The sequence below is a fragment of the Amblyomma mixtum genome, chromosome 4 (genome assembly GCF_055824585.1).
Source record: "Amblyomma mixtum isolate Tamu chromosome 4, ASM5582458v1, whole genome shotgun sequence".
Taxonomy (NCBI): domain Eukaryota; kingdom Metazoa; phylum Arthropoda; class Arachnida; order Ixodida; family Ixodidae; genus Amblyomma; species Amblyomma mixtum.
Genome location: NC_143015.1, coordinates 69,028,318 through 69,051,516, shown reverse-complemented (window position 1 = coordinate 69,051,516; position 23,199 = coordinate 69,028,318). Strand labels below are relative to the sequence as shown.

The 23,199-nt window shown below is 49.1% G+C and overlaps 2 protein-coding genes across 6 annotated transcripts in view; both read right to left on the bottom strand.

Annotated features, from left to right (window-relative positions):
• Window positions 1-17,641, bottom strand: part of LOC149346789 (uncharacterized) — a 30,352-nt gene extending 12,711 nt beyond the window's left edge. Inside the window, exons 1-6 of the mRNA XM_089586694.1 lie at window positions 17,591-17,641; window positions 15,463-15,731; window positions 9,065-9,136; window positions 6,534-6,618; window positions 4,927-5,018; window positions 4,263-4,389 (exon numbers count right to left, since the gene is read on the bottom strand). Of these exons, the coding sequence (XP_089442820.1) occupies window positions 4,326-4,389; window positions 4,927-5,018; window positions 6,534-6,618; window positions 9,065-9,136; window positions 15,463-15,671 (522 nt within the window). The 5' untranslated portion in view covers window positions 15,672-15,731; window positions 17,591-17,641 and the 3' untranslated portion in view covers window positions 4,263-4,325. The remainder of the gene's footprint in view (window positions 1-4,262; window positions 4,390-4,926; window positions 5,019-6,533; window positions 6,619-9,064; window positions 9,137-15,462; window positions 15,732-17,590) is intronic.
• Window positions 17,642-23,199, bottom strand: part of LOC149346788 (uncharacterized) — a 71,987-nt gene continuing 66,429 nt past the window's right edge. For 4 of the 5 annotated variants that reach the window (XM_089586688.1, XM_089586690.1, XM_089586691.1 and 1 more), the window contains one exon: window positions 22,870-22,928. The gene's annotated coding sequence lies outside the window, so the exon portion shown is untranslated. Of the gene's footprint in view, window positions 17,683-22,869; window positions 22,929-23,199 lie in introns of those variants that run through there. The other variant, XM_089586689.1, reaches the window with a different exon arrangement.

Below are 23,199 nucleotides of genomic sequence, written 5' to 3'. Positions count from 1 at the left end.
TCCCTTCATGTGGCTGAAATGTGAGAAACGGGGGGTTATTGAATCGGCTGGTTCATCGCGAACTGTGCTGTGGTGAGCTGGCACCCAAGACACGGTAATTTACCCTTGTTGACGTAATTGACGAGATGAAGCAGTTCTGGAGATAGTTGACTAAACGGTGGCTATGGTGTTCCCCGGTGGTCAAAGTATCCACTACACTTTTGGAGTCTGTTTAAATGGCAGACAAAAGTTAAAATTTTTCTATGATTTGGTTTACGACGAGGACGACGCGATAACAAATTGCAGCATATATGATTATGTGTGCACTCATTGTTTTTGATTAAGAAACTGGCAACCATGAGCCGCACTACAGAGGACTTGTAGGCGTCGTTGGAAAACTCAGTGCGCGGGGAGTTTGCCTGCTAAGGCCCGACGTTCTTTTATTGGCAGTGGGCAGCCCGTCCTTACTCGCTTCATTAAAATATAGGCCACAGTCTACAGGGGGCACTTCCAGGGAACAGTGACACGTTTAATGAGGGTCACCTTAATATAAGAAAGGACCGTGTTCGGGCTTTCAACAAGCCTGCCGACACTGATGGAAAGTGAATGTGCTATAAGCGGTCGACTTTAGAGAAGTGGTGTGCTACAGTCGTTTTCGCGAGAAAGCTGGCTGCGTGCTTGTTCTGCTTGCGAAATTACCTTCACGTCGTGAGTAGAACCAGTCAACTCGCGTCGACTGCCGAATGAGCATTGCTCCGCCTCGACCTACAAGCTGACAACGAAGCTCGGCGAAGTGTAAAGTAACACACCGAATTCATCATCGTTAAAGGGCAAATCCGGCGATTTCTTTTTAGTTGCGAAAGCTACTCTACGCCCGCACCGTTTCGCTTCTTCAGCGTGGTCGCACTTTCGCCGTGGCGGCGACTCCACGAATGACCTTCAGCCGTCGCCTAGCAACTGCGGCAGCTGCCACCGCCGCGCTTCACCAGATGGCGCCGCCGGCGCTCGCTTCGCCAGCCTAACCACGCCTAACCACAAGCGAATCCTAAGCATAGCCAGGCAGTCGTTGCTTTCGCAACACAACTTGGTTTAACCAGAGCTAAACCACTGCCATTTTTATCGTACACAGTTACTGGTTGATTCATGCTGCTGACGGCGTTGTCAATACAGTACGAAACTTCATTTTTTTAAGTACTCAAAGGATAACTTCAAATAAGCGTCGACCTTTGAAGATGACCGAAACTACTGAGTTGCCGGCTCAGGGTGTGGTTTTGCGTGACGTCAGTGATGACAATCTTTGCAAGCGCGCCACATGTGCGCAGCGCGGCAAAGCGAGTGAGTGACGGTTCCACAGACAGCTTCAGTATATATGCAGCAGTTACCGACGACCTTCGGCCGCGTTAAAGGACCCATCAGGGTGATTTCAGCAAGCACTACACTGCACATCGCTCTTTAATGTTACTACGAAGGCTAAGCCTGTCTGATTTAGAAATGAAAGACAAAGCGATTGTTGAGAGCATCGCGAAGTCACGAGCCAAAGTGAGAACGAGTAGGGAAGAGCACCTAGAACATTAGAGTTACGAGGTACTGAAATCCTTCGGTCGAACGTTTACCGCTCTTATACGCATTTACGCATTAGCGCATACGTCACTGAGTGGCCGCACTAAACTTGTTAATAAAAATAGCAACAATTTGTTTTATTGGCATAAACAAAGGTAGGGCGCCCTGTCAATACGTGGGGTCCGCCGCTACTCAACTTCCTCAGTGCTAGTTTACCAAGTATTTTTGCTGGTGTTCGGTACTCGTGGTAATTTACCCAGCCACGGTTAACTCAAATAACACACCGAATGATGGGTTAAACTTCCTGCCGTTCGATACCACTTCTTAGCTGCCCGCTGTTTGTTCGAAGTAGATATAGTTCATGGGACGGTGCGGCCCTCAAACGTAACCAGGACAGTGTTTGTGGATCCCATCATTCGTACACCGATGATGGTGTGGGTCCGGGAAGAGATGCCAGCCAGGAGTTGGGAGTGAGTGAGCCCGCTGCGGTCGATCCGGAATATTCCGCGTGCTGAGTTTGCGGGGTTGAGGTCGTATGGGGTTAGATGGTGAGTAGTGGAGCTAGGAAGCGATGAGACGCCGGTTTCCGATGTGACGCCACGGCCCGATGAGCCGCCGAAGACCGGCCGAAGACCGCCGGCACTCCACAAGGTGCCGTCCTCTCTCCCATCCTCTTTAACGTATAGGCATGGTCCCACTCGCCCGGGCCTTAGCCGATATTCCCAACCTTCATTTCGTCTTCTATGCAGACGATCTCACCTTGTGGGTCACCACTTGCTCACCGGGAGAGGTCCAAACCACATTACAACATGCAGTTAACACCATTTCCTCACACCTCTCCCAAGCGGGCCTGCAACCCACTCCGGAGAAATCAGAACTTTTATTCATAACACGCAGTAAATATCAACGGACGATGAACCCCTCCATCTCCCTCACCCTTGCCGGACAGCGCATCCCCCGCGTCGAATCTTGTCGCATCCTGGGTATGCCACTAAATTCCAACACTTTCACCTCTGCCATCAATCAGTCCATACGCACATGCCACTCAGTAACACACTTACTGCGCCGCGTAGTTTCAAAACATGCCGGCCTCTCCACACACGCCAGCCGCCTTGCTCAAGCGCTGGCTCTGAACAAATTCCTGTACTACATACCTTACTGCCCACATACAAGTACACAACAAGACAAACTAACCCGGGCCCTCAATACACTATATATAGCAACACTAGGACTCCCCCCTCAGGCTTCTACAGACACCCTGTACAGAACACCTCTTCAAGCCCTCCTTAACCTGCACCGGGAGAGACAAATCATCCGCCTGTCCAGTACACCAGTTGTACGGTGGATACTTTCTCAGACTCCCTACGCACCTATCTCTTTTCCAGACCCACCGCAGTCTCCGATCTATCCCCCTAACCTCCGCCTCGCACCCATTCCACGCAACATGTCCGCACACACACACGCAGGCCGCCGCCGAGCATACGCACACAGCCACAAGCCACCTTTGGACGCTGCGGCGGTGGCCTACACAGACGCCTGTCTCACGGAAACCGCGGGCTCCACAGCAGGCTTCTTCCTCCACCCTTCCCTCTCTACCACCAGCACTGACACAACCGGTCCATTCACCTCTCCACCCTCCACGCTAGCCCTAGAAATACACGCGATCGCCGATGCCATCACACACTTTGCCACCCTACCCCACGCCCCCCAATACGTTGTCTATACAGACTCGCAGGCAGCTCTGTATGCCTTCCATGAAAGAGCCCTCCCTTTCCCTACTCGATCGGCCTTAGATGCCGCCCTCTTAGCATTAAGTCCACGACCGGTGACCCTTCGGTGGATTCCTGGTCACATGGGCATCCCCGGCAATGAGCTGGCTCACCAGCTTGCCTGCGAAACCATACACCGGGCGCCGGGGATCCCATGGACGAGCCCACCGACGGAGCAGGCGGTCAGGACTTACAAACGCACTGTCGACGAATAAAACGCGCAGTAAAAAATGGATTTAGCTGATTTACCACCACCGCACCCATCCTTATCGATCCGTGAAGCTCGCATTCTTCGCCGAATACAGTTTAATCTCCTACATACACCGGCCAAATTACCTATACCGGTACACTTCCACACCTCAGTGCCTAAACTGTCCACACACATATGCAGACATAGAACACTGCCTTACACAGTGCCACGCAGCCTTCCAGTCCCCCGCCTATCCTTTCCCCCCGCCCCCACCGTGGCCCATCTGGCTCGCCTCCCTGGATCTGAGACTGCAACGTGCCCTCGTCGCCATGGCCCAGGATGTACTGAACGCCTAATAGAAAGGATGTTCGAATAAAAATGTCACACCATCACCTAGCTGCCCCAGTATTACAGCCACTTGGGCATAGCGATGACCTAACCTGTTTCTGCAAGTTGGTTCCGCGAAACCGAACTCATACTTGAGAAATTGCCGCCTGGAACCCTCTGAGAAGAAAACACACTGTCAGAGTCGGGGACCAGTTGAGGCGCCATACATCCATCATAAATCCGCTTTTCCCTTAGCGACATGTCACTCAGTACTCTAGGGTGCCGCAGTCAATACAAACCCAGTGGATGAGTGGTGCAACTGGATATCTAGCAAGTAGCGCAAGAGGATGTGTGTTGGCAAATATTTCATCTGGCAGTCAGTGTCGACACCTTTTAAGGCAGTTACATGCACAACTGGCCTTACCAGCCATACTCACTCTTGGCCGCTTTCCACATCCGTCGAACATGGATGGCGGGCCTGCACCCTCGTGACGAAAGCACTACAGGCAGTGTAGCTGACCACGGCCGCACCTGCTCCTCTGTAGGCTGGCTGATGGCCACTTCCTGTTGATCGAGATAAACAGCGGCAAGATAAGAAACTTCGAATTCCAAATAACCTGTTCACTAAACTCTGGAATACATACCGCATGAAAACGGTCTTTCTAACGGAGCTATCACGGGCTTTAGACATCTTCGCAAAGAAGTGTCAACACTTTAGCGGCAAAGCCTATACTCGTGGGGACACGTGCTGTGAGCCAACCACAACGCTCCCAATCACAAACAAGAACATAGTGACGACACGCGTGAAGTGACTTCGTCCAACCGGGAGTTCCTCTAAATTTTAAACTGCTCAGCGGGCCATATAGAAAGAGTTTATTCTCACATACAGCATTCGAGGGCGCTCAAGAAATGAAGCATACAAAGTTCGCGGTCCCTTCATGTGGGTTAAATCTGAGCAAGAGGAGGTCATTGAATTTCGCATGTATGGAAAGAGCAACGCAGTAGTCAAAATAGTAGCCAAACAACTTCTGGTCTGCCGCGCACGGAGGACGACGTCAAGCCGCAATTGTCGGTTTCCTTTCGAACCGAACTACCACTCACCTGCTTCTCCAAGTGTACAAGCAGCTGTTCCTGGAGCTGTCCACACGCGACGCAGGCATTTCACGCGACCGGGTGGGCTTCAGAGGTCGCCGCTGCAAGGAGGTAGGCGCGTGTGAAGAAAAAAGGAGAGGTAACACTTTGAATAAGATGCGGGCATCGTAGGTCGGTACGTGTATATGTGGACAGCAGTGGGACTACGACGACATGTTTGAAGAAATTGGAGCATTAAAATTTTGCTGCTTTGCGCGACTATAATGTTTCCCTTCTAGTAAACAGCATGTTAACTAACTGTCCTCTCCCATTCCGCTTATTCATCTTGCCTGTTCGCAAAGCAGGACATTCTGCTAATGGCAATTTAAACTCTCAAATCCGTGACAATAGATACGGTGAGAGATTGATTTCATTGACACGAAGGTCTGGAATGTATTGAGAAAGATTTTGGGCTCTCTTCGAGGTTGTTTTTCTTGCGCAACCAACGACGCGATCTCGCAGTCTGCGTTTTGATTGAATTCAACATGTGTATATCATTCAGATGTTTCCCAAGTACCTGATGCGGTGGCCCAAATGCCTTTTGTATTTGACCCGACAACGAATGGTTTGAATGTTTTATTGCGAAAGTAATAGTACTCCCAAGAACGGCTTTCCGCGTAGCGGCTGCCACTTGGCACGTTTGACCTTTAGAATGACCCCCGACGACATACCATGCCTAATGACGTCACAGTGTGACGTCATATCAGGAGCGAGAGACGGGCAATATACTCGGCTCGTCAGGTAACGGCGGCCGTTTGGCACGGCTATTATAGTGCCCAGAATATACTGGCTAGTGCGCTGAGCGCAAGCGGCGCGGTGGCACCCGCGGTGGTGCTTGCCGCGGCGTCCGCATAGCGGCGCTGTGGTCTGCCGTCGCAAGTGAAAGGCGGAAAATTCATTTTACGACGCGTGGAAAATGGGCAAGACTCAGTTTGTTACGGTGCCCGGCTGCTGACCCGAAATACGCGGGTTCGAACCCGGCCGCGGCGGTCGAACTTTGATAGAGGCGACATGCTAGAGGCTCCTGTACTGTGCGATGTTAGTGAGTGCCTAAAAACCCCAGGTGGCTGAAATTTCCGGAGCTCTTCACTATGGCGTCTCCCTCATAGCCGGACTCGCTTCGGAACGTTGAACACTGGTAAAGTATCTTTCACTTCACTAGAACGCGGTAAACTAACTCTATAGGCCAACTAACATTTCTCCTCAGCCATTCAAAGAACTGCTTGTGGGTTTGTTTCCAAATTTTGCCTAAACTGAAACGCAGACTCTGCGCTATCGTTGAGCGTTAGTACAGTTTGGTTTGCTTTACTGGGGTTTAACGTCCCAAAGCAACTCAGGCTATGAGGGACGCCGTAGTGAAGGGCCCCGGAAATTTCGACCACCTGGGGTTCGTTATCGTGCACTGACATCACACAGAACACGGGCCTCTAGAATTTCGCCTCCATCGAAATTCGACCGCCTGCGGCAGGGATTGAATCCTCGTATTTTGGGTAAGCGGCCGAGCACCGCTCTGAGCCACCGCGGCGGCTTGAGCGAATCTTCCGCGTAGTGACCATTTGTGATGCCGTTTCGCTCACCTTCTGACTGCTGATGCCTCTGTGAAGACGCCCATACGCGATGCAGGTAATCCACACGAAAAAGTGGGCTTCGAAGTCAGCCAGCCTGCATGCAGAAAGTGCTCCGACAGGTTTCATTACGGCACAGCAATCATAGCAATATCAGCAATAATAACAATGGTACCGATATTAGTATGAATATATTAGTATCTCCTGGTTCTTCACACCTCTTCTCCGTGATACGGAGAAAAAAAAAGCTTTCGAAAGAGAAATGTCTGCAAGAACGCTGCTTTACCTTCGAAGAATGCTTAATTTAAAGACGCTGCTAAAAAGGGCCGTTCTATTAAATGTCGCAACCATGCGTTTCCATACTAAAACGCAATCACATGATCTCAGTTCACACGAATCCGCGACTGTCTTTTTTAACAGACACTGTCCACTAATGGTAGCTGAACGAAATATGGTCGGCAGAGTATAGTTTAATGTATTATAGAACAGAACATTATTGCTGGCCGAAAATTAGAGGGTACTATACATCTTTCAGAGAATATTTGAAGTTGCGATAAGGTTCGAAGTTCACAAGTTTTTAAAATTTTTGAATTCCATGAGATTTCATCACCTAACACAAAAAAAACCTAGCCTGTCTAGATGCAAGAATTTCCCGTATAGTAAGGGCGCTATTGCTGCGTGATGGTTTATGGTTTATTATGGTTTAACGTCCCAAAGCAACTGAGGCTATGAGAGACGCCGTAGTGAAGGGCCCCGGAAATTTCGACCACCTGGGGTTCTTTAACGTGCACTGACATCGCACAGCACACGGGCCTTTAGAATTTCTCCTCTCTCTCTGGCTCGAATTTCCCTCTTGCATTCCTTCAATCAACGCACACAAGCCTCTGGTCACAACGCTCATAACAGCCATCGCGGACACGTCCGGCATCCTGCTAACGTAAAAAATTAAGAGCCAGGGGTTGAAACGAACGTGCGGTCACGTTTAAATGCACGCTCTAAACCAAGCACGAATACAAGTCTCCTTTGTCGCGAACCTCACATTTTGCAGTTTTTAACCATGGCCCCTGTTTAACGGCCCTCGCGGTCGTGCCTGTTCCAGGTGGCGCAGCAGGTCACGGCTTATCGTGCTTTAGTAGGGCTAGGTGATTTGCGGTTTCGGGGATTGCCTAATAGTGATCCAACGCCAGAAATCCAGCTACACAAAACATTTTCACCATTCCATAGGAGACATGCTTCCAGAAAACGGGCACCAACTTTCTATGACACCTGCCACAGAGGGTTTGAGACTCTTACCACGAGATATGAACGCTTCTTAAGCGACCCTAATAGGCGACACGTCCGTTGAGGTTATCGCAAAGTCCGGAGAGTGAAAATGCAGAATTTTCGCGCTGAACCGGTTTGGCGCCCAAAATGAATACGTAATTTCGTTGTTATCGCTAAAAAAATCTCTGCCTCTCCCGTCACCGAGTAGAGTAAGCATGAATTGTTTACGGGCATAACACTTTGGTTGTAGATGGTACTGGTCAAAATCTTGAAATAGGTCTAGTGTTCAACACACCACACCCAACATACCGTGCTAATTACTGATTAATGACTAAATACTAATTAACTGCTAATTAATAACGCTTAACCTTCTCCTTTTGGAGTGGAACGCGAAAGCGTGTTGTAGCGCTGCCATGCAGTCCACGGAACGCCACCACGCCTTAGGCGCGATGCCTTGCCCTTTGAACGCAACGCTTTTTGAGGAACGGAAATGGCGCAGTAATTCTCTGTCATCTCGGTGCACACCCGAACCGCACCGTACAGGAAGGGAGGAACGCTACCATCCGTTCGGCGCGAAGCTACCGGCGCTAGTATGGCGGTCCTGTAGGAGAGCTTTGAGAGTCTCGTTAAATCGCGTACGGTGCCCGGATGCTCTCGTTTCAGTGCCCGGATGAGTGGAATTCAGTGCCCGGATGTTGGCTCTCGGTCTCGGCGTGACGTCACCACACTGCCGACAACGGGAGCTGAAAACGTTTCATGCTTAAAAACGCTTAACCAACGTGAACAGAACTACAAGGTGTTGAAAATGTTTTATGACGTTGAAGGTATAAAATGCTCAACAGTTTAGAATCCGCGGCTTTTCTATTTGGCGATTGAGCGAGGAAGTCCATCCCTTCTGCGCTGACTCGAGAAGCACAGGTAAAAGACCCAATATTGGAAACATGTTAGTGAAGGCCGGTCCTACAGAATAGCAGAGTGAAACCATAAGGGGAGTGTCCCTAGCGATGGCTAACCGAGGCTATGCGGCCAAATATCTTGAAGCACGCGTCCACACGTGACGCAAACAGTCCATAGGAACGGGTGCATCTCGATGCCAGCCCACCAGTGCACGAAAAGCAGTACTGCAGCAGAACAATTTGCAGTACTAGCAGTGCGACAGCTACCAGGACACAAATTCCCAACAGAACGCGATATAAAGTAAGTAGTGCTTATTGGCTTTAAGGTGCAAAACTTGCTGCAGCGAGGAGGCTATGCTCCCCGTAGTGGCTTGTACTACGTACCCACTCTGGTCAACAGTCTGCTTGCCTGGAGGCGCTGAATACGTGAGCCTGACGGTAGACACCAGGAGTTGCCTGCAGTGAATCGCGACATGGCGATTAATGGAGATTACGGCTACGTGTGCCAGGTGACGCGAGTGTAACTTTTAGAGAGATTGGTGGAACCTCTCTCTGGGAGTTTTCTGTACAGCGACATTCGTTAGAAGCACTACCACTACCCAAGGCAGCACTCTGAATTCTTCATGCAGAAAGAATAAAGCGGCCACTGCTTGGCTACCAGGATTGCTTCGGAACAAACGAAATGCTGAAGAGTTCACCTCATGATAGCATTCCAGCGACTGAGACTTGACTATATAGGCGCCTCTGTGCTTCGCCTGTGCAAGAATACTGATTGCACTGCACGAGACAGCCTGGACACGCCGGCTCAATGGCGCAAGGACACTACACCAAAGTGTACCCGCCAGTTCGCACTCAAAATGTCAGTTAAAAATTATATTTGCGGATGACTCGACTGTTTACCCCATTGCAGGAAGCAGGCTCTGCGACCAACTCTCCTGGAGCACCCATCCAGATGCGACACAGACATTCCACACGAGGCAGTGGGCCTTGACGACGCCAGGCCGCCTGTGCCCGGTACGTCAGCCTCCATTACGCGACAGACGAAAAAAATATGTTCGACAAAGCGGCTTTCGTTGACAGCCAGCGTGCTGTTATAATGATAATAAAAAAAACATGAGTACAAGGAAGAACAGAATTGTTTTCTTTGCATTTCTCTGAGTTTTCAGACCTCCAGGCGATTATAATGAACCGCTTCTTCGAAACGGCTTCATAAAAAGTTCCCCTCATGTGAACTGTGAAGATTGCAGATTTTCTTTGCGGAGACTTACTGGTAAAAAAAAAGAAGGTAGGCTGTTTTGTTCGCTGCGAAGTTCTTCACGACGACATCATTCTGTATCCTCACTTGAACGAGACTGGGTGTAGAAAGCTTGCCTTCGATGTACTCGATGAGGCGTTTTAAAAAGGTCGAGGAACGAGCGTCGCTTCTGGGCAAACGAGCTGGTGCTCCTGGGTCCCAGGGTGGCGTCGTCATCATCGTGCGGCGGCGGAGCATCTACAGGGGCTGGTGACAAGCAGTCACCGTCAGAATGCTTGCGTCCGGGCTTGTAAACGACGGTGACATCGAACTCCTGAAAGCGCAGGCTCCATCGAGCGAGGTGGCCGGAGGGGTCTTGCAAACTGGCAAGCCAGCACAGTACGTGGTGATCGCTGATCGCCTTGACCGGTCGTCAGCACCGGCATGGGCGGAATTTCGATGCAGCCCAGATGATGATAAGGCACTCTTTCTCAGTTGTCGAATAGTTAGCTAGGCCTTGGGTAGGGAACGGCTAGCGAATAAGATTACTTTCTGTAGGTCGCCGGTTTTCTGAACGAGGACAGCGCCTAGGCTCACGTTCCTGCTGTCGGTATAACTTCGGTCTAGGCGTTCCCATAAAAGAGCGCGACGATCGGCCGGGATTGTAAACGACGCTGAAGTTTCTTGGAGGCTTCCACTTGTGTCGCTTTCCATTTAAATGGCACGTTTGCCTTTGTCAGTTGAGTCAAAGGCTCAGAAATACGCGAAAAGTTCTTGCCAAATCGTCGGCAATACGCGCAAAGTCCCGAGAAGCCTTCACATAGCTTTTTTATCAGCCGGTGGTGGAAACAGTGCGATAGTGGCTGTTTTCTGCGGGTCTGGGCGTACTCCCTTCTTGCTAACGATGTGGCCTAGAAAGAGAAGCTCTTCACAGGTGAAGTGGCACTTCTCTGCTTTCAAGGTTAGACCTGACGACATGATAGTCTCTAGTACTGTTAGGAGCATTTATAGGGGATCTTCAAAGTTCGAGGCAAAAAAACAAAAACGACATCTAAACATAGTAGACAAATCTACCACTTCAGGCCTGCCAGCGCGTGCTATCCATTACTCTCTGAAACTTCGCTGGTGTGGAACAGAGACCAAATGACATCACCTTAAACTCGAGTAGGCCATCCGGAGGGATAAATGTGGTCTTCTCGCGATCTCTTTCATCTCACTCAGTTTGCGAGAAGCTGCTTTTGAGGTCCATCTATGAGAAATACTTGGCGCTGCACAGCCGGTACAGAGTGTCGTCGATGCGAGATAGGGGGGTAGACGCCACCGCAATGTCGTTCATGCGACGGTAATGGACGCAGAATCTAAGTGCGCCACCTTTTTTTCTCATTGGAACAACCGGTGCCGCACAGGGACTTTTTTGAAGGCTGAATAACGTCGTCGTGCCGCATTTCTTCCACTTGGTCCCGGATGGCTTGTCGTTGTCGCGGCGACGCACGGTAGGGGCTTTGGCGGAGAGGTCCGGCGTGCTGGTCGGTTACAATACGATCCTTAGAAATCCGCGTATGTCGGACCTTCGGCGATGACGAGAAGCGCTCGCTGTAGCTACGAAGCAGATTGCGGGTCTCGTCATGCGTGTTCCGGTGCAGCACTCGGTTTATGTCAAAGAACTGCTCCTGAACTTCGGTGAATATTCTGGTCAATATTCGGGGAGTATTCTGGAGGGGGGAAGGCATCGCAAGTTCGTCGAAGAACATACCGAAACAACCCCATGTTCCAATCGAAGAGAGCTTTCATGTTCTTGACATAAGCGGGACCTACGGTGATCATGACCCCTCATCGGGGTGGGACGGCCACTTGTTCATCCTCCACGCACAGGGCAACAACACGCTGCTCCTAAGCTGTCATCGAAGGAATGGCTTCGTCCGTCGAAAGCATGGTGAACTTGGATCGAGGCTTGATGGTCACCGGATGTTCATCCAGAAAATTCATGCCAAATATCCCGTCCTGGGAACATTTCTGTAACATTACGAAGGTCGCAGGATAGTATCTCTTGACAGTCACTCGCGCTGTGCATCGTCGTGATGGCATAATGAGGTGTCCCCCTGAAGTGAGAATTTATGGACCATCCTAAGCGGCCAGAGAATGTTCCATTCATCACCAAATAATGGCTCCTTTGTTGACTGGAACAGTAACATTCCGGCCGTCGAAAACTACCTCTAAGTCGCACGTACTGGCTTTTGCGTTGCACATCGTCCTCAGCGACAGGTAACGGCTTCGCAATTTCTTCCTCTTGATTTCGACTAGGATGTCATTAAACCGCGTTTGTTCCCTCGCCCACTCAGCCCGCTTCCGATATCTTAACATTACACTCCTCGCCTACCACCATAGCTCACTTGGTTGTCCTTAAGCTGAGCCCTCTTTGTTAGCCTCCACGTTTCTGCCCCCTAGGTGAGTGCAAGAAACCGCTATTGCATACTTTTCTCTTGAGGGATATTTGTTAACTGCCATTCATGATCTGAGAGAACCTGCCATATGCGCTGCACTCCGTTCTTATGTTAATTCCCTGTCATGATCCGGATCAGCGGCCACTACCTGCCCTAAATATACATATTCTCTTACTTCCGGACCTCGCTACCAACTGCGAACTGCTGTTCCCTTGCCAGACTGTTGAACACTACTATGGTTTTCTCATATTAAATGTTAGCCCTACCATTCTGCTCTGCCGGTATAACTCTTTGATCATGCTTTGCATTTCATGTCCCGATTGACTTAGCGGGGCAGTCATCAGGTAATCGCAGATTTCTTAGTTATTCTCCATTTTAACTCTTATCCTCAACTGTTTTCATTTCAGTTTCGGGAATACCTCCTGTAAACAGGCGGTGAATAAATAGCATTGGCGAGATATCTTCGAGTATTTTCTCTTAACACTTTTCTACACCCTCATTCCGCAATGCCTGCGCGACAGCTGAGGTTGCCACTCAGTCAAATGCTTTCTTGTAATCAGTGAAGGCTATATAGAGGGGTTGGCTATATCCTTCACATTTCTCTATGAACTTATTGATAGCATGAATATGATCTATTGTCGAGTACCCTTTACGAAACCCTGCCTGTTCATTTGGTTAACTGAAATTTAAGATTGTCCTGACTCTATTAGCAATTGCCTTAGTAAATACCTTGTAGACAACGGACAGGAAACTGATCGGCCTGTAATTCTTCCTTGACGTCTCCTTTATGAATTAAGATAATATTAGCGCTCTTCCAAGCTCCTTCCAAGCTCTACAGGTCACAAGGCACTGTGTATACAGGGTGGCTAGTTTTTAGAGCACAATCTCTCTTCAGTCCTTCAACAAATCTGTTGTTATCTGATCCTAACCAGCTCCTTTCCCCTTTTACATTGCTCCTAAGGCTTTCTTCACTTCCTTCTTCGTTACTGGCGAGATGTCCCATTGCTGTGCTCTTCTGCCTCTCCCAGTAACATTTTGCTTACATGCGTTACTGTATAGATTTGTGTAGAACTCTTCTACTACTTTAATTAATAATCTTATCCATATTGCTTATGACATTGCCCTCTTTGTCGCATAGCGCATATATCTGGTTTTTACCTATGCATAGTTTTGTCTTCACTGCTTTTAGGCCACCTCCGTTTATTAGAGCATGCTCAATTTTCTCCATGTTAAACTTCCTTATGTCGGCTACCTTGCTGCGCTTATTTATTAACTTCGATAGCTCGGCTAGTTCTTCTTAATTTGATCTTTGGCCTCCTGAGATAGCTTGCAGATATCCTGTAGAACCATCCTACTGCATTCTGCTGCTGCGCAATCCGTAACAATATCTTTGAGATTATCGTTCGTTGTTTCAATATTACATTCGTCGTCTTCACTTAAAGCAGAAAATCTGTTCTGCAGGAAAATCCTGAATTCCTCTACTTTCCTTCTTAACACTAACTCGTTAATAGCCTTCTGCTTCACTAGTTTCCTCCGTTTCCTCCCCAAATCTTAGCTAATACGAGAGCGTACCATTCTGTGGTTGCTACGACGGACATTTCCGAGTACCTCCACATCCTCTACAATGCCAGAGTGAGCGCACAGTATGAAGGTATATCATTTTCAATCTCACCACTGGGGATCTTCCACGTCCACTTCCTGTTTGCTCGTTTACGGAAGAGGGTATTCATGATCCGTATTTTATTTCTATCTGCGAACTCTACTAATAAGTCTCTACTGCTATTCCTGATGCCTATGCCACAGTCTCCTACCGCCTGGTCTCCAGCCTGCTTCTTGCCTACCTTCGCGTTGAATCAGTATAGTGTACTGTGATTTTACTTTGGTCATTGCCGATTCCACGTCTTCACAGAAGCTGCCAACGATCTGGTCAACATGGCTTGATGTAGGCGCGTAGGCGTGACCCACCTTCAGCGTGTACCTCTTAAGCCTAATTACGATCACTACCACCCTCTCGTTAATATCATAAAAGTCCTGATGTTGCCAGCTATATCCTGATTGATGAGGAATCCCACATCGGGTTCTCGTCTGCTAATTCATGATAGCACAGTACACACCTGCCCTTTAGTACTGCATACGCCTCATCGGTCCTGCTAACCTCTATAACATCCCATTTAATACTAATTCCTCCGACAGCACTGCTAAGCTAGCCTCACTGGATAAGGTTCTAGCGTTAAACGTTGTCAGGTTCAGTTTCCAATGGCGGCCTGTCCGGAGCCAGAGATTCTTAGCACCCTCCGCTGCGTGACAGGTCTGACCGCCGTCTTTTATCATTTGCTCCGCGGCCGCTGGGGACTGAGGGCCTATAGGGTTAAATGGTTAGTTCATAGAAGGCTGCGGCCAAGTACTACACCAGGGTGGCCAAATCCAGTTCTGGTGAAGAAGCGCGTTGTTGGTTCTGGGCACAGAGATCAGGCCACACCCAAGGCCTGGTTATGCGTTTAGATCGACAGGTGTATTTTTTAAAAATGACGTGGAGAACTGCGTGGCACCGGGATTCGAGCCCCGGTCCTCTTGCACGCGTGGCGGATGCTCTACCTCTGCGCCATCGCTGCCCTTTTTGAAGCAAAAAAGCTTCACTAGGCTAGTCAGCACCGGGTCTGGCGTGCGCCGTGATCAATTTTAGCCACATCTGCGCGTGCGCTAGTTCTCCGCGTGACGTCACTGGAGAGGGGCAAGTGGTCGGCGGAGCCGCCGCCGAGCGCGGCTCCGTCGTTGACCTTCGCCGTCGTTCGCGGGCTCTGCGTGTGTTTACGGAGTGTGCATCGGCGCGCGCTCAGCTTCCTCGTATGACGCCCACCGAAGCTTTTCGCTGATATCCAGGCTTAACCTAAGCTAAGCCATACGCAATTTTTCCTCAGGATGTTCAGGACTTGTGAAGCTGCGTCTGCAGCTTTTCCTCAAAGCCGACCGTTGTCAAATGTACGTTGCTAATGGAAAAATAAAGTATTTTTACTTTATTTGCTTACTTCAGTTACTTACTTACTTTACTTATTTACTTACTTTACACTTTACTTACTTCAGTTATATTACTTTATTTATTTACTTACCTTACTTTGGAGGGGGAGGCTTTGAGCCAGATGGAAGTTTCTTGCCAGCAGGGGGCGTGAGAGGCCGGGACGATCCTAGAGGGCGCGTCGGTGGGCGGATATGTGACATCGCCGGAGGTGGCCCTAGTGGAGTCGTCTCTGGGGTAGAACGCGGCGGTGGCATCAAGAATGCAGCAGGGCTCGGAGGAGGCCTCGGGACTCCTGGGCATGTGGGTGGCCTCGCAATTGGCGGCGGTGGAGGAACCCGCTTCGGGCCAGATGGAAGCTGCCTGCCAGCAGGGGGCGGGAGAAGCCGGGACAGGCAGCTTCCATCTGGGCCGGTGTGTGTAAACGACAATAGAATTTTAGTTTGATGCCGTAGAATTCGGATACGGAACCAAACTTCCTTTTATTGAAACGATCGCCACTACACGAATGAATCTATTCGCTATTTTGGTCACAAAACAAAGGTCGGTTCAGATAGCCTAAGATATGTTTGATTATTGCAGCTTACGGCAGCCTAACATGCGAAATAAAGAAACATTGAAACAGTAATCTAAGTTAGACTCGAGCTAGTTTGAATGGATTTGGAAGTTAGCTAGCTTGCGCCCTCTGTTTCTGGCCCACGCGAGGAGTGCATATGAGCACTGCGTTATTTGGTTTACAACCATGGGTCCTCTATGGCTCTGGACTTAGGGAGTGCAGCTGTACGAACATCCACTGACGGACGTTGATACAGTTGAACATGACGCTGGACGAACATGGCGCTGGACGAACATCCTATGAAACAAAATTCTCTGCATTTATTCTAGAACTCCGCTTCAGTAGACAACCACCTGAGTTTGTTGATTGGCTTTGTGCGTGTTACGAGCTTCTTGTGGTTCCTGAGCTAAAGAGTCAAATTTGTCAAAAAGAGATATTTTAATCAAATTGCCTTCTAAGCGACAAAAGTAGGTTTTTTCGAATGTTGCGAAAATTGATGTTTGCAGATAATTTTCGTCGTAGTGGAAAAAAAAGCTATATTGTAAATTACACTAAAAAATGCACGCTGAAGCATGCATTTTCAGGTCAGCTGTGTATCCCATTTCGCAAAGTAACGTAACCGCCGCTAAGCCTCAGACAACGATTGTGCAGTGCCCTGGTTAAACACCGAACTGAAAATGCCGGCTTGGGCAATCCTGCTATCGTTAAAAGTAAGCATTGTATACCGGATATTTTCAATGTATGAAGCCCCCATAGCTCGCTTCAGACAAATTTGCTGAAGATTCAACTGCGGACCGCGAATGTTTTGGAGAGTAAGAGCTTCTGGTACACCCAGAGCTCTACGTCATGCGTAATTGGCAGAATTAAGCATCATGATGGTGAACCAGCAGAATCGATGCTTCCAGAAGAACCTATTCAGCTTTATTCATTCCAGCCAGAAAAAAGTGGTCATTTGAGATCGCGAATATTACCCTAACCTGTTCCTTATGGAGTCTTTGAAGCGAGCACTCGCTAACCCGAAAGATCGCTGCCGCATGTGTTGCGATTTACCGTTTGTGGTCATGGGTCATGTCCAGCAGCACTGAACTGTATTCCGATGTGCTGTTTTGTCGTCGTGCTGTTTTTTTGCTGAGCTGTTTTGTCGCAGTGCCGTTTTGTCCGGCGAGCTGTTTTTTCCCTGTGCTGTTCTGTCGCTTTCCATTTTTTCCCTGTGCCGTTTTGTCGCTGTGCTGTTTTTTGTGTGCTGTTTTGATGCAGGCTGTATTGCCGTGTGCCGTTCTTTCATGGCGCCTCTCGCAACGAAGCGCCAACACTTCAGCGGCAAAGCCTATACTAGAGAGAACACGTGCTATAGGCCAACCACAACCCTCTCATACACAACCTGGGGCTTAGTGACGGCACGCGTGAAGCGACTTCGTCCAACCGGCAGTTCCTCCAAGTTTATAAGCTGCTCAGCACGCCATACAGACAGTTAGTCTATTTTCACATACAGTGTTCGAGGGCGCTCATGAAATGAAGCATACAGAATAAAGTTTGCAGTCCCTTCTTGTGGGTAAAATCTGAGAAACAGGAGGTTATTGAATTTCGCAAATTCTGGTCTGCCGCGCACGGTGGACGACGTCAAGCCGCAACTGGCGGTTTCCTTCCTTGCCGAAGGATCACTCACCTGGTTCTCCGAGTGAACAGGCCGCGTGTGCCGGAGCCGCCCACACGCGACGCAGGCATTTCACGCAACCGGGTGGGCTTCAGAGGTGGTCGCTGCATGCGAGTAGGCGCGTGTGAAGGCAAAGGAGAGGTACATCTTTTGAGTAAGCGGCGCGCATCGTAGGCCGGTACGTGCATATCTGGACAGCAGTGGGGCTACAAAAGTATGTTAAAGGAATTGGAGCATTAAAATTTTACTGTATTGTGCAAGTGTAAAGTGTACCTTCTAGTAAGTAGTATGTGAACAATTAACTCTTATCTCTCACTGAGCTTTTCCTGTTCGCAAAGCAGGACATTCTGCTAATGGTAACTTTAACTCTCCAATCCATAACAATATATACGGTGAGAGATTGATTTCATTGGCACGAAGGTCTGGAATGCACTGCTGGAGATTTTAGCCTCTCTTCGAGGTCGTTTTACTGTTGGTTTTCTTGCACAACAAACGACATAATTTCGCTATTTGCGTTTTGTTTGAATTCGATATGTGTATATTGGTTTGGTTTATTGGGGTTTAACGTCCCAAAGCGACTCAGGCTATGAGGGATGCCGTAGTGAAGGGCTCCGGAAATTTCGACCACCTGGGATACTTTAACGTGCACTGGCATCCCACAGCACAGGGGACTCTAGAATTTCGCCTCCATCGAAATTCGGCCGCCACGGCCGGGATTGAGCCCGTTCAGATCTTTCGCACGTTCCTCATGCGGTTATCTTAATGCTGTCTTTTCTATTCGACCGGACACCGGATGGTTTCAACGTCTTATTTCGCTGTTTGCATTTTGTTTAAATCCTAGGCTACACATTTTATAATACTGTTGCCCAAATGTCTTGTTCTGTATTGGACCGGACAATAGCCACTCAGGCTATTACTGGTCGAAATATTGTGTACAAGTTTCCTAGATACATTGGGCAACTAATCGGCTTTAACTAACGGCATTTTGTTCTGGAAAATAGGATTGCAACTAGTTTAAAAAATGAAAATACTGAAGTACACGCAGAGGAATGAAACTAAATGAACGGCGGATGGGCAGACAAGACTCCATTTTTTTACTCATCTTTCCAGCATGTATTTAACATGCCAGCCTTTCACAATACAACTCAGTTTCAGGACATCGAACTGTCACTGATTTTGAAGGGTGCAGCAGACGGTCTTTATACACAAACCGAACCTCAATATAACTCGAGGAAGTACAATAAACTTCTTCGCTGTCAGTGAATTAACCCCTGACTACGCTACATGCAAGAAATGCCATATCTGATTTATCTGTGACCACCTATACAGGTACCCGCAAAGCCTCTACTCGTCCTTGAGTGTCATCCCTACTTTTTTTTCTGCCTCTTTTTATTCTCCCTCGCAAGGGCTGTTACGATTAATGCAAAACTTTCTGCGCGAGAATCAAAGCATGATGAGCATCAGCGTTGTCCTACTGCACAGCAACTTCACAAGTCTGCCGAAATCGACCGATATTTTTGGCTAACTCTGAGGCCACACGTCTGCAGTCAATATAGTTGCATAAAGCTAAGCTCTAGCCAATCGTCATAATTATGGCAATTAAGGAAGAGGGAAGGGGGACCATTTGGGCCGTAAACACCATGTAATGTGGCGATTAGTTGCACTGCAGAATATGACCACTAGCGGTGCGACTAATCAGTAATAGCCACATTGTATGGTGTTTCACTGCTGAATATGGCCCCTAGCGGCTTTTATTCGGAGCTCTTGCAAATAATCTTGCGCCGCAGCGGTGGCTCAGTGGTTATGGCACTCGGCTGCTGACCCGAAAGACGCTTGTTGGATCCCGGCCGCGGCGGCCGATTTTCGATGAAGGCGAAATTCTAGAGGCCCGTGTACTGTGCGATGACAGTGCACGTTAAACAACCCCAGGTGGTCGAAATTTCCGAAGCCCTTCACTACGAATTGCCTCATAGCCTGAGTCACTTTGGGACGTTAAACCCCAATAAGCCAAATATTCTTGCGGAGTTCATATTTTAGAGTTTGTTCTGGTTAGTCCACCAGGCTGGCTTTTATGAATGATGCCCTGCTACCAGGCAGATGATTTGGTTTGGTTTATAGGGTCCGTCGTCGCAAAGGGACTCAGGCTATGAGGCACGCCGTAGTGGAGGGCTCCAGATAATTTTGACCACATGGTTTTTTAGTGCGCACTGACATCACACTGTACACGAGCCTCTAGCATGTCGATTCCGTCGAAATGCGACCGCCGCGGCCAGGATTAAAGCCGCACCTTTAGTGTCAGCAGCCGAGCACCGTAACTACTGAGTCAACGCGCCGGAACGAGGCAGATGAGTAGTAGTAGTAAAAACATTTATTTATTTTTTTCAAAAGGAAGAGTTAGGGAGTAGGGGGATGGGGATAGATAGATGTGGAGCTACAGTGGTCGGTCTTCCCTAGTCCAGGATACCGTTGGCCTCCGCCGCTGCCTTGGCCCTCGTCACCAGCATAAGCTGAGTGCTCGGGTCGGAGTCAGCCAGGAGGGCCTCCCACTGCTCTAGACTAGGGCTATTTACCTTTGGTAGGATAGGGCTTTTTTCGCAGCCCCAGGTGGCGTGGTACGTTGTGGCGTAGCCCCCCCACCACACGTACTCTTTCGCGTATCTGTTCGGCCACATTTTGTGATACATGGCTCTGCTTGGGTAGGTGTCTGTTTGTAGTCGTCTGAGCGTGGTGGCCTGCTCTCTGTCGAGGATATCCGCCGGAGCCGAGTACTTCTTGCGCGCTCCCAACAACGCCTTCATTGCCTCCCCGTAAGATTCTGGCGTGCTGAAGGGTTCCACCGGCAAACCCGCCCTCCGGTTCGTGAACCCTCGGACAACGGTGTCTGCCATGAGATTTCCCTCAACCCCAGTGTCAGGGACCCAAATGACGGTGTGTTGAATGTTTGTGTTGTTTGATCCATGTCTGTGTTGTTTTTGTTCGAAGAGGATACTCGCGGCTTTTCGGCCGATCCTTCCATCTCTGTACGCCCTTGCTGCAGCCTGAGAATCCGTGGCTATCCAGTAACTCAGTCCCTGCCGATTGGCTTCAGTCAGGGCTAGAGCTATGGCGATCTCTTCCGCTGCTTGTGTTGTCCTTGTGCGTACTGATGGACCAGTAACTATATTCCCATTGGCGTTCACTACTGCTATCGCCCTAGCGTTTTCCTTCGTTCTGTACTTGGACGCGTCAACATACAGAACCATCTGTTTCTTCTTTAGGAACCTGTCCAACTCCAATGATCTCGCCGCCCGTCTTCCTTCGTGGTTCTTCGGGTCCATGTTTCTGGGCACTGGTTTAACCAAGAAAGTGCTCCTAATTTGGCTGTCAATGTCTGTCTTGTCTTCGCCCTCGTCTTCTGCCGGGTATCCTAGCTTGATCAGTAGTGCGCGGCCAGCGGCTGTTCTTTTAAGTCTTTCCATTTGAAATCTGAGCATGGTTTCGCTGTGCTCCTCATAGGTGCCGTACACCCCCATGTTCATCAGCTTCTCTGTCGAGGCGCAGGTCATGACGCCTAAGGCTTGCTTATACGCCCTTCTGATGCATGTTTCCATTTTGTTCTTTTCCCCTTTGTTAGGTTGTAGGTACGGAAGCGCGTACGTCATCCTCGGTATGATGAGCGCAGAAGTGATCCGTAACGCATCTCGCTCCTTCACCCCTTTTCTCTTGTTCGTAATCCGGCTTAACATCCTGCATATCTGTTTCGTGGAGTGTTCCAAGAGCTGGATGGTATGGTCCCGTTTGCCTTTCTCCTGCAGCCACATTCCCAAGATGCGAAGCTTATTTGTCCTTCTTACGGGTTGTCCATCTATCTCTAATTCGATCGTTCCCCTGTCCTCTTTATTTTTGTGAAGTCTAATAAATTCTGATTTTTCTGGGGAGCACTGCATCCCGCTAAATAAAGCAAATTGACCGATCTCATCCGCCGCTCTTTGCAGTATTTCTTGCTTGTTTCCCGTCGATCCTTTTGTCGTCCACACTGTGATGTCGTCCGCATAAATTGAAAGTTTTAGGGTCCTCGCGGTGTTAATGGTCGCGTTCTAGTCCCTTAGGACTTGATCTCGCGATTTTGACGGGAGTCCTAGAGTTTGCCCTTCCGCACCTCGGAAGGTCGTACGTGTTTTATGTTCTGTTTCGAACCATTACCCCAGCAACGAACGTTCATTCTGAAGTGAAGGCTCTTCCTACGCTGACGCCTCTTCTCGCTTACGAGCCCTAGTCACTCGACGAGTCGGCACGTCCTTCGCCCGAGCTGCGGACAACGTTAATCCACCGTGCGACTGACAAGTCTCACACGCAGACGGCAGCTGATAAACCTTCAGTGAAACGTTAGGGCTCCATGGCAATAGTCTTCTTCAAGCCGACCGCAAAGCCCTAACGCGTATTTTGGCCGCCCAAGGAAGCGAATTTAAAAACGGCTCAGAGTTGTTTGGGAAGCCACAAGTCGTATCATAGCTCGAGGTTCAAGCGTCCTTCCTCTGAGGTGGCTTCGTCTTGTCACCTAGGGCAACGATGGACGCGCAAAAAAAAAGGCCTCCGGGTATCGGTTAGTAGTAATTACACGAAAGAAAAGACAGCTGTCTCACTCTGGGTGCACACCTGGACAATGGCATGAATGATAACTGTCCTTGCAAAATGTTTTCTCATAGCTTGCTGCATTCCACCGGGATGCAAAGCTAGGTCAGCCCATCCCGCGGCAGCCACATTTTCATTGAGACGAAGCGCAAAAAGACGCCCGGGTGTAGTGCGACATCAGGGCGAGTTAAAAAAAAAGCCGAGGTGGACGAATTTAATCCAGAAGATCTTCACTACTTCCTCTCTCAATGGTGGCTCAGTGGTGACGGCGCTCAACTGCTTACCTGAAAGACGCGGGCTCGATCACAGCCGTGGTGGTCCAATTTCGATGGAGGCGAAACTCTTAGTCCTGTGCGCTGTGCGATCGCAGTGCACGTTAAAGAACCCCAAGTGGTCGACATTTTTGGAGCCCTTCACTAAGGCGTCCCTTATAGCCTTAGTCGCTTTGGGACGTTAAACGCCGATAAACTAAGGTATCTCTGACTAGAACGGGGTATAATAACTTTATAGGCCAACTAACATTTCTCCTCAGCCATTCAAAGAAATGCTTGTGCGTTTGTTCTCCCATTTCGCCTAAACTAAACGCGGACTCTGTGCTCCCCTTGACCCTTACAACGAATCTGCCGCTTAGTGTCCATTTGTGATGTCAGTTTGCTCACCTTCCGACTGCTGACACCTCTGATCCCCATACGCGATGCAGGTAAGCCACACGAACTAGTGGAATTCGAAGTCAGCCAGCCTGCATGCAGAAAGTTTCATTACGGTACAGTAATCATAGCAATAGCAGCAATACTAACAATAGCACCGATATTAGTACAAAATAGAGTATTATTGCCTTGTTATTCGCACCTCTCCCAGTATTACGCAGAAAAAAGCATTCGAAAGAGAAATGTCTGCAAGAACGGTGCTTTACCTTCGAAGAATGCTTCGTTTTCATTTAAACACGCTGCTTAAAAGGGCCGCTCCAATAAGTCATGCAACCATGATGTGGTGGCATACTAAAATGGAAT